Source organism: Phalaenopsis equestris, unplaced genomic scaffold (assembly GCF_001263595.1).
Source record: "Phalaenopsis equestris unplaced genomic scaffold, ASM126359v1 Scaffold001057, whole genome shotgun sequence".
Classification (NCBI taxonomy): Eukaryota; Viridiplantae; Streptophyta; class Magnoliopsida; order Asparagales; family Orchidaceae; genus Phalaenopsis; species Phalaenopsis equestris.
The window spans coordinates 435,331-446,663 of NW_018165496.1; the positions used below are offsets into that span (position 1 = coordinate 435,331).

An 11,333-nucleotide genomic window follows, 5' to 3' on the forward strand; every position below is an offset into this window, starting at 1 on the left:
ATATTGATCATTGACAATGTGCAATAAGTTTAATTGCAATTTAATTCATATATTTGCAACTAAGGGTATCCTACACACACAATGTCTAAAATTTTCTCCCATTCGGCCAAGTGATATAAAATCTTCTCCAGCCGTCTTTAAGATTAAACATTTCAGTGCCACTTTTTTGCACGATTGTCATATAAAGTTCATAGTAAAAAAATGAATTTTTCAAAGCTTCTATTTAATCTAGTCTACTTAGCTCACTGACTCCCACTGAAATTTCAAAACACTTTTTATGATTTCATAAATCTCTCTCTTATTCATTTTAGTCATGATTATTCATAATGAGAAGCACCCAACAAAGCCTATATAAATTACCCATATAGCTATATAATTTAACTTTGTTCTTTCTTCCTTGCTGAAATATAGTTTGCTTCATATTTGCATTGTGTTAAATAATGCAATTGGCTTCCTTTATTCTTTCTTCCTTGCTGAAATCTAGTTTGCTTCATGTTGATCAAGAATAAGTTAGAGGTGTATGCAAATAAAGCCACTTGCAAAACCTTTACATGAATTGACATTAAATATTTACAAAACTAATGCTTTTAAAACTTGAAATGAAATAAAATCCAGATCTATATTTCAATTATACGTAAGACAACATTCGGTCTAATGAAACAGTCTTTGAAACAATAAAAGAAATATAATTGTACATGAATGCTTCAATGAATAAAGTTTAGAATTTAATGGTTATGAACTTCATTTGTCCTGATCATGAGATTAGTTTCTACTATAAGTTGAAAATAAGGTAACCGGGAATGTGCAGGCTCGCAATTGCAGCTTGAAATTTTCTTGATCCTTATCTTTGATTTAAGTTAATTTGAGTGAATTTGATAGTTTGCTTCAAATCAATCTTTTTGTGCATAGTATTTTAGCGAGCCAATAAAAATTGGTACATTTTACAATGAAATGAAAATGAAAAGATTTTTCAAACTTACTGTTTGCAGATTTCATCTTTGATTAGTGGATGAAAATCTTTACCAAATCTTCTTAAAGTATGAAACAAAAATCCACTATGCGTAATGACTGCTATTTCTGTCTCTCTTCTTGTCAATAACCTTGAAAAAAGAAATGAAACGCACATCAGCTTCCTTGAAATTTTCTGACAGCATTAAATACCACTACCAGAGCAAGGTGAAAAGTATTTTCTCAAAATTTGGAATATCAGCCTTTAACAGCTCAAAAAATACAAGAAGGATAAGAGTACCCATGCATTCAAAGAAGCCGAGTACTTCCTTTTTCAAGCTTTGTATATTTATAACTAATTGAACTCACAGGGCTTTGGCATGTAAACGATATAAATTCAAGAGTAGTTTTGGAATTTTGTCAAAAAATGTTGTTCACGATGTTCTATAAACCAAGACATGATTAGTTCAAGCTTCAATTCTTAAAACCATAAACTAGAATGAAAAAAAAAAAGGAAAAAAAAAAAATTGAAGGCAAAACTAATTGGCAACTTCATCCCTTCACTAACAGTTATGGTTTGCCACAGCCTAAGGGAAGCCATAACGATTTCTAGAAGGTTCAGCGTGCTGCAAGTTTTACAGCTTGGCTATTATTCTGCTACAATTTTTTCCTGCAGGTTCGATTATGGGTTTCTTCTCCCTGAGAATATGTGGTCAGGGGGGCTCAGATTGTATTTCTTGTAACATTTAATTATTGTGAATACTGAGGCTTTCTCATGGCTTTTCTACCCCATCCAGCTATTTTGGACAGGAGTAGGGAAATCTTAAATTCGGTTGGAAATAATTTTATCAATAAAGATTGCAATTTAAATATGGATTAAGTTGATCTGTTACGGAACGCATTTATTAGCCGATGGAGATGAAAAGGCTATATATAGATGCTCAAAAGCATGTAGTTTATGAATTTTTGAAAGAAAACAATTTCTCCTTGTTAAATTGGTGATAAAGGCAACATATTTCATAGGGATATTTAAATCAAATTATAGTGGACTCAAATAAAGAAAAAAATAAAAATACAATCACATAAATAGAAATAGAATATAGATAAAAAAAGGAAACTACATAATATAAATAAGGAGAATTAATAAATAATAACGGTTATGGAAAGCAAATAAACTTAATAAATTTATACTCCCCCTCAAGTTGAAGCATAGATGTCAATCATGTTCAACTTAGATTTGAAGTCATTGAACAAAGAACAACAAAGATTTTTAGTGAGGATATATGTTAATTGACCAATAAAGGGCACAACAAAAATACAAATCTCCCCGGACTCGATCTTTTCCTTCATGAAGTTTCTGTCAATCTCTACATGTTTCGTACGATCATGGTGGACTGGATTGTGCGCAATACTGATAGCCGCCTTATTATCACAAAATAGCTGCAGTGTGACAGAAGTTGACATACAAAATTCACTAAACATGATGCGTAACTAGAGAGCTTCACAGATCCCCAAGGACATAGACTGGAATTCAGCTTTAGCTGTGCTCTGAGAACCACAAATTGTTTTTTTTATTTTTCCACGTGACAATATTTTCCCATATAAATGAGTGATACCCCAAGGTGGAATGTCGATCATGAATCGACTCGACCCAATTAACATCTTTATAAACAACAATAGACCGAGATGTGTGACGAGGAAAAATAAACTTGAGCCCGGTGTATCTTTTAAATAGAGGAGAATCTGGCGGACAGCTTGGAAATGATACTCATATGGGTCATGCATGAATTGACTCACTATACTAATTGCGTGACATATGCCAGGGCGAGTATGGACGAGGTGGATGAGTTTCCTCACAAGGAGCTGGTAGTGAGTCTTGTTGACCAGCATAGTATTGAGAATATCTGATAATTTTGCATTGGGATCCATGAATACAACCACGGATTTGCACAGAAGAAAATTCTTCTTTGTCAAAAGATCAACCACATATTTGCGTTGATATAAAAAAATGCCTCGAGATGATTGAGTCACTTCCATGTCTAAAAAGTACCAGAAAGATCCCGAATCTTTTATTTTAAAGGACCTAGCAAGGATGTCTTTCAAGGATTCCAATGCTGAGAGATTGTTTCTTGTAAGAACAATATCGTCAACATAGACAATCAGAATAGCTATATGACCATTAGAAGAATGTTTGAAGAGAGAGTGATCTGGTTGAACTTGAGTAAAATCATGGCCCACAAACACCTTTGTGAACTTGTCGAACTAGGCTTTTGGAGACTGCTTTAGCCTATATAGGTACTTTCGCAGCCTGCACACTAGTCCTTTGGAGGCAGTAGAGTCAAAGCTAGGAGGGAGACACATGTATACCTCTTTTGTAAGCTCTCCATATGTCAAGTTGAAATAAAAGCCAATCCAGATTCACCTCAAGGGACAACAGGACTCGAATAGTGTTTAACTTGACCATTGGAGAAAATGTCTCTTCATAGTCAACTCCGTAGGTCTATGATTACCCTTAAGCCACCAACCATTCCTTGTTGCGTTCAAAGGATCAATCAGTTTTGAACTTGGTGTTGAAAATTCATCTACACCCCACAACTTTCTTACCCTAAGGAAGATCAACGACATCTCACGTATGGTTCAACTGAAGGGCATTCGTCTCCTCCATTACTTCCATTTTCCAAACTGGATCAGTAAGAGCAATCTCATTAGTGGCTGGGATTTGACGGTCCGTCGGGGCAGTAACAAATGCTCTGTAGATCGGCGATAAATTACGGAAAAAGACATATTTTGCCATAGAATAGAGGGAGCATGTCTGATTGCATACCTTACTCTAAGAACTCACATTCGCATTCGGAGGAGAGATCGCGCTGGGGATGTCGCCTGGATTGGAGTCAAGATCTTGTAAAGAGATAATGGGTTCAAGAGTAAGAATCTTGAAAAGTGTGGGCCGAGTGTAGACATGAATAGTGAGAGAAGGAGATGGTGCACTAACCGGAACAGGGGACTCCTTAGTGGCAGAAACAAGGAGGGGGGACTCCTCAGTGGCATAAACAATGAGGGGAAAATCCAAAGGGGTAGGATAAGGGACAGTGTCTAAGAACCCAAGCTTCCTCTCACTCAGAGCCGGGCTGGGAAAATAGAGAACACTTTCAAAAAAGGAGACATCACCACTCACATAGATTTTGTTAGTAGTAGGATCAAGCACCGATACCCCTTTTAAGTGGAGTACCCAAAGAAAACACATTTTATGGATCTGAGATCAATTTTAATCTAATTGAGGGTAGTGTTCCGAACAAAAACAGTAGATCCAAAAATCTTAAGGGTATAAGGTGGAGAAAATCCGATTGACAGGGAAGTATGACATCAAGACGGTTAAGGGAGTTCTGAACTTATAAATTTTATAGGGGACCCTATTTATGAGAAGTGGCGGTGAGAATGACATCGTTCCAAAACAGTTTCGGGACATTAGATTGAAACATAATTGAGTAAGAAACATCGAGGAGGTGAGAATTTTTTCTCTCGACCACCCCATTTTGTTGAAGTGTGTCCGTACACGAGCTATGGTGGAGGATACTGTTCTCATAAAGAATTCATTCAAAATAGAGTTAAAAAACTCACGACCACTGTCGATTTGAATGACCTGAATAAGAGTTTTGAATTGAGTTAAAATGAAGGTGTACGAGTTTTGAAAGGAGACAACAACCTCCGATTTGCCTTTTAAAATGTAGACCCACGTTATCTAAGTGTGGTCATCAATCAAACTACGAAATCACTATTTATTAGTGTAATTAGGAGTGCAAGAGAGTCCTCACAAATCATTGTGAATGAAAAAGGGCAGAAGGTGTGTAAATGTGGGTGGGTAATGGATCTGATGATGTTTGGTTAACTGACATGTCTTATAATTAAAATTAGAAAATTTTTATTACAAAATATCCACAGATACAAACTTTTTAAATATTGGAAATTATGATGACCCAAACAACAGTGCGATAACATAATGAGACATTTAATGACTCGAGATAAACTACAACTCCTGAGAGATGTGTTGTCACTCCCTGTGCTCTGTTGTGTATATGGAGCCAAAGCACCCCAAGGTCCCGACGCCTAAGCTTCGGGTTTGGGCGTTGATAGAGAGGGGGGCGCCTTTGCGCCCCCTTTAGGCGCTCAAGCGCCCATATTTTTGGTGCAGACAAAGGAGCCGCGCTTAAGCGCTAGCTTTGTGTGCTTTAGCTCCTAGTTTGTTGGGTGCGATCTTGAGAAATTGACACTTAGGCAACAATTATGGGTGCCTAAGCGCCCGATGCAGTTACTCTGTTTATTGGGTTTTTAAAACAATTTCGAGCGGCGTAATGATGGGTTGGGTGTAAATCTTCCTTTGGTGTTCTTCAACAAGTTCCTGAGGAAGAAGAGAATAGTTGGAGAGGAGGATTTCTGGTCTCGGTGCGTGTTTTTCGCGTCGAATCAGAGAAAGAATATTGTGTAAATTTCTTCGTGTGAGTGTGGAGAACAAACTTGTGTGAGTCTTTTGTAAAAATATCTAATTTTCATAGTGAATTTGTGGTGGTGTTGCTCTGTAATTTTTTTCCGTTTTCGAGTTTTTCCACGTAAATTTTCGTGTGTTTTTCTAGTTGTTTTGAATTTATTTATGTGCTTAAATTTATTGTTCTAGCTTTTTCGAATCGTGATCATATTCTGCGGTGAAACTAGAAAGAGAATCTTTTGGAGTAGTATTTCCCAACAAACTAGTATCAGAGCGGGATTCAAATCGAGTGAGAGCAATGGTCGAAGAAGCAAGGTTCAAGGTGGAGAAGTTCAATAGGACAAACGTCGCTTTCTGAAAGATGCAGGTGGAGGATTTGTTGTGTCATAAAAAAATTGTACTTGTCACTACAAAGAATCACAAGGAAGCCCGAGTCTATGGCTAGAGAGGAATGGGAAGTGTTGGATCGAATGACACTGAGTTTGATTAGGTTAATACTCTCATCTGTTGCGTTCAACATTATGAATGAGAAAACTACGGTGGATCTCATGGCGGTATTGGCCAAGATGTACGAAAAATCGTCTGCTTCTAATAATGTTTTTCTGATGAAGAAATTATTCGACATGAAGATGGTGAAAGACAGTTCAGTGGCAGAGCATCTCAATAACATTCACATTGCGTCGAGCCAGTTGTGTTCTGTTGGGATCAACTTTAATGATGAGGTCAGAGCACCGGTGATACTATCTTCTTTGTCGGAAAGCTAGGATTATTTGGTGACGATAATGAATAATTCTTCAGGGACTTCGAAGTTGAACTTCGATGACCTCGGGGGTTTGATGTTGAATGAAGAAGTTCGAGAAAAACAACGAATGATGAATTTTTATGTTCTGCGTTGAATGTTGATAAAAGAGAATGAATCTGAGCAGGAATACAGACAACGACAGAACCAAGTCCAAGAAAAAAAATTGCAATTCAAGCAGAGGAGAATGTTGGAACTGCAGTAAAAATGAGCATTTCAAAAAGAATTGTAAATCTCTAAGGAAAGTTGATGACAGAGAATAGGATAATAATTTCTCTACTAATGTCTTCACAGGTGAAATCCAAAATGATTCCCTGGTGTAATCCCTAGTCAGTACTGAATCCAACACAGTTGATTCAAGTTTCTCTTTTCATGCTTGCCTCAATAAAGAGGTATTCAAAAACCACACTCATAGTGATCTAGAAAAAGTTTATTTGGGGGAAAGCAAGACCTGCAATATAATAGAAAAAAGTGATGTTGATATCAAATTGCCGAATAAAACAGTTTGAAAGCTTACTGGCGTCAGACGTGTTCCAAGATCGAAGAGAAATCTTATCTATGTGAGCCAGCTGACAAAGTCAAGAGACGTGATAATTTTTACAAGTGATTCACAGAAGGTGATCAAGAAGGCATTAGTGATGGCTCGAAGCAAACATTGAAAGTACTCTTTATCTGATCAATGAAATGGTTAATTTCATTGATGTGGCTGGAACCAGGGTGGATGCAGGTCTGTGGCACCGTAGGCTTGGCCATATGAGCGATAAATGTATGAAGTCCATACTTTAGAAGAACAAATTTCATGATTTGAAATTAGTTGATCTGAATTTCTGTGAAGACTGTATTTATGACAAGCATAAAAAAGTTACTTTCTCCAAGAGCGGGTCAGTGGTGAAATCAAAGAAACTGGAGTTAGTGCATACCGATCTATGGGGTCCTACTCCAATTCAATCCATTGGTGGTTCTTGCTATTTTGTCATATTCATTGTTAATCACATGAAAAAGGTACGAGTTTATTTCTGAAGGCAGAAATCTGATGTATTTGAAGTCCTTAAGAAATGGAAGGTTATGGTAGAAAATGAGCCATACTTGAAGCTGAAATGTTTCAGATCAGATAATGGGGGTAAGTACTGTGATCAAAACTTCAGAAATTTCTGTGCTATAGAGGGTGTCAAGCATGAGTTCACTGTTCCAAGGACCCTGCAACATAATGGTGTAGCTGAGCGCATGAACGAAACAATCATGGAGCGTGCTAAGAGCATGAGGTTGCATGCAAGCTTGCCAAAACAGTTTTGGGCTGAAGCAGCTAACACTGCACTTTATCTGATTAATTATAGTTTCGTCAGTACCTTTGGAGAAATGCTTACCTGAAAAAGCCTCGACCGATAAAAAAGTATGTCTATCTTATCTAAGAGTATTTGAGTGTTTTGCATATGTGCATGTTGATGCAAGTTATAGAAGCAAGCTTAACTTGAAATCTGTCAAGTGTGCCTTCATTGGATATGACTCATATGAGTTTGGGTAAAAGTTATGGGATTATCAGAATAAAATATTCGTCACTAAAAAGAATGCTACTTTCAACAAGATGGAGATGTACAAGGATAGAATCAGAACTCAGTACAGTCCATCAGCTACTTTTGAAGAATCCAGATTTGTGGAGATAGATGATATTGGTGATCCAAAAGATGGAGAAAGAATAAGTGCTCAACCAGAAGGAGCACTGAATGTTCCTCAGACACCGACTACAGAAGTCAAGAGATCAGAGTGAAACAACCCATACAAAGTTATTTACACTAATTGTTGCTTACTGATAGTGATGAACCAGAGTTCTTTGAGGAGGTCACTCAAGTTGAAGATTCAAGGGAGTGGGAGCTCGCCATGGATGAAGAAATGTAATCTTTGAAGTCAAATCAGACTTTTGTAGCAAACGCTACAAAGCAACTTTTTGTGAAGGGTTTCCAGCAAAAAAAAATGAGTGGATTATAAAGAGATCTTCTCCCTAGTGGTGAAGATGATGACTGTGTGAGTTGTGCTGAGTCTGGTAGTAGAAGAAGATTTACATCTGGAGCAGATGGATGTAAAAGAAGCTTTCTTGCAACGAGATCTGGAGAAGTTATACATGGTGTAGCGACAAGGTTCCAGACAAAGAATGTTTGGTCTGCAAATTGAAGAAGAGTCTCTATGACTTAAAGCAGACCCCGAGACACTGGTACGACAAGTTTATATCAAACAATTGACACTTAAAGTGTTAGAGGCAGACCATTATTGCTTCATCAAACACTTTGGTAATTGTTATATTTTGCTTCTCTTGTATGTAAATGACATGTTGATTGCAGGGTCAGATATAGAGAAAATCAAGGACTTGAAGAATCAGTTATCAATTGAGTTTGAGATGAAGAATTTAGATCCAACTAGAAAGATCTTCAAGATGAGAATCACCAGGGACAAGAGTACATGAATACTGAAGTTGTCTTAGACAGAGTATGTTGAAAAGATCCTACAAATATTTAACATGAGTGAGGTTAAACCAATTAGCACTTCCTTAGGTAGTCAATTTAAACTATCTAAGGAGCTATTGCCTAACTATAAAGCAGAGCAAGCACAGATGGAGAGAACTATGTATGCTTCAACAGTTTGAAGTTTGATGTACGCGATTTGTATTGGATCAGATATTGTATATGCAGCGAGAGTAGTTACAAGGTACATAGGCAATTCATACCAACATCAATTGGGAGACGTTAAATTGGATTCTCAAGCATTTAGGAACAGTCAACAAGACACTTTGTTATGGAAATACAAAGATCAGTCTACAGGGATTCATAGATTCAAATTTGGTGGGAGATGTGGAAAATAGGAGAGCACAACGATGAGTTGAGTTTCCAAGTTACAGAAGATTGTTGCACTTTCTACTATGAATATCAAATATGTTGTTATTACTGATGTTAGCAAGGAGATTATTTGGCTAAAGAGTTTCATGACAAAATTGGGTAAGGGACAGGAGTGGAAGACTCTACAGTGACAGTATGAGTGCAATTCATCTTACTAAGAACGTTGCTTTCATGTCATGATGAAACACATTCAGGGGAGGTATCATTTTATTCGCTCTTTTCTTGAAGATGGCAGTTGTTCCTGGAGAAGAAACACAGCTCAGAATCCTGCAGATATGTTGATGAAGGTGGTAACGGTAGTAAATTGAAGCTACGCTTGGCTTCAGTTGAGTTTCATGAAGGTTGAGAATGGGATTGAGCCACACCACGGTACGTGATTATGAAAGTGATTCAGATGGAGTACAAGTACAGAGGACTGGTGATGGGTGCTATTGTCTCTAAGTGGGAGATTGTTTTGTAAATGGAGCCGAAGCACCTCAAGATTCCTGCCCCTAAGCGATGGGTTTGGGTGCTGACAGAGAGGGGAGCGCATTTGCGCCCCCTTTGGGCTCTCAAGCTCCCATATTTTTAGCGCAAACAAAGGAGTTGACGCTTAAGTGCCAGCCTTGGGCGCTCAAGCGCCCGTTTGCTGAGCACGATCCCAAGAGCTTGGCGCTTAGGCGCCAAATCTGTGCGCTAAGTGTCCGGTGCAGTTACTCTGCTTTCTGGGCACTAGCTGAAGGGAGAAGCATGTATGAACAACCATTTGATGTTTCCATGAAGTTCATTAGCCATGAAATGACCATAGAGTTCTTTGCTTGCCAAGCTCCATAAGTCGGGTCAGTCTTTGGAGGTTCATAGATCATGCCTGTGAGGTGACCAAATTTTCCGCATCACTTGACGAACAAATACACCGCTTGAGACCATTGCAAAAAGTTGATTAGTTTATGAGTCGTAAATGTCATGTTGATTTATGATCCTCCGGTCTGTCGAGGGACTGAGGTCGATGATGATCCTCTAGTGATCTCATACACACTGTCAGTAAGAGGTTCGATGGTGGAGGAATCTGCCATACTTCCAACAGAGCCAAAGGTAATGTGAAGTTACTGAGACATAGAAATGCGGGTACGAGGGAAATTCAGTAGCTAAAGAATATCAAGCTGCAGAGAAAGAACAACCGAGTAAAAGATTGTGCAGAGAGGCCTCATGACATAGAAATAGGAATCCGATTGAAATTCCTGTACATAAAGACATGAATCTGATTAAAATTCTTGTAGGGAGGCGTCACGAGCTGGCAGGAATCAGCGGAATGGCTCGAGGAAACAGCGACAGGAATCAACGACAGGAATCAGCGGCAAAGGAAAAAACAGCTGTAGGAATTAGTGGCAAAGGAAAAAACAGCGGTAGAAGAAAACAACGGGAATCAACGACTGTAAGGAGGAATTAACGACAATCAGCGGCTGTAAGGGACCTACTGGAATCAGCGGCTGAGGAAGAAGATTGGAGGAATCAGCCGAGTAAAAGATTGTGCAGGGAGGCCTCATGACATAGAAACAAAAATCCGATTGAAATTCCTGTACATAAAGACATGAATCTGATTAAAATTCTTGTAGGGAGGCGTCACGAGCTGGCAGGAATCAGCGGAATGGCTCGAGGAAACAACGACAGGAATCAGCGGCAAAGGAAAAAACAGCTGTAGGAATTAGTGGCAAAGGAAAAAACAGCGGTAGAAGAAAACAACGGGAATCAACGACTGTAAGGAGGAATTAACGACAATCAGCGGCTGGAAGGGACCTACTGGAATCAGCGGCTGAGGAAGAAGATTGGAGGAATCAGCGGGAGAGGACAAACAATATATTTTTGCGGCTGCAAGGTGGAATCTTCTAGGGTTTGAGCCATGGCTCTAATACCATGTTGAATTGGTGGTCAAGGTAGCATATTTCATTATACAAAGAGGGGTATTTAAACCCAATTACAATGGACTCAAATAAAGAAAGAAATAAAAATACAATCAAATAAATAAAAATAAAATAAAGCTCAAAAGGAAACTACATAATGCAGAATAAGGGGAATTAATAAATAATAACAGCTGTGGAAAGCCAATAAACCTAATAAATCTAATTCTCTTTCTAATTTTCAATCATGTGTGTGAATTGGATGTCTATTTCCTTCAAGGGGGTACGAGTGTAATTACTTAATTATGAGAAAAGTCGTCTCCTTGACTCAACACAAGGCATGGTTT

The 11,333-nt window shown here is 38.2% G+C and overlaps 1 protein-coding gene across 2 annotated transcripts in view; it reads right to left on the reverse strand.

Moving 5' to 3' along the window:
• Nucleotides 1–980: 980 nt before the first annotated feature.
• Nucleotides 981–11,333, reverse strand: part of LOC110032915 (phosphoglycerate mutase-like protein 1) — a gene marked incomplete at its 3' end in the record, with an annotated part of 42,193 nt that continues 31,840 nt past the window's right edge. For both annotated transcript variants that reach the window (XM_020736700.1, XM_020736701.1), the window contains 1 exon segment: nucleotides 981–1,100. In XM_020736700.1, coding sequence (XP_020592359.1) covers nucleotides 981–1,100 — 120 coding nt within the window.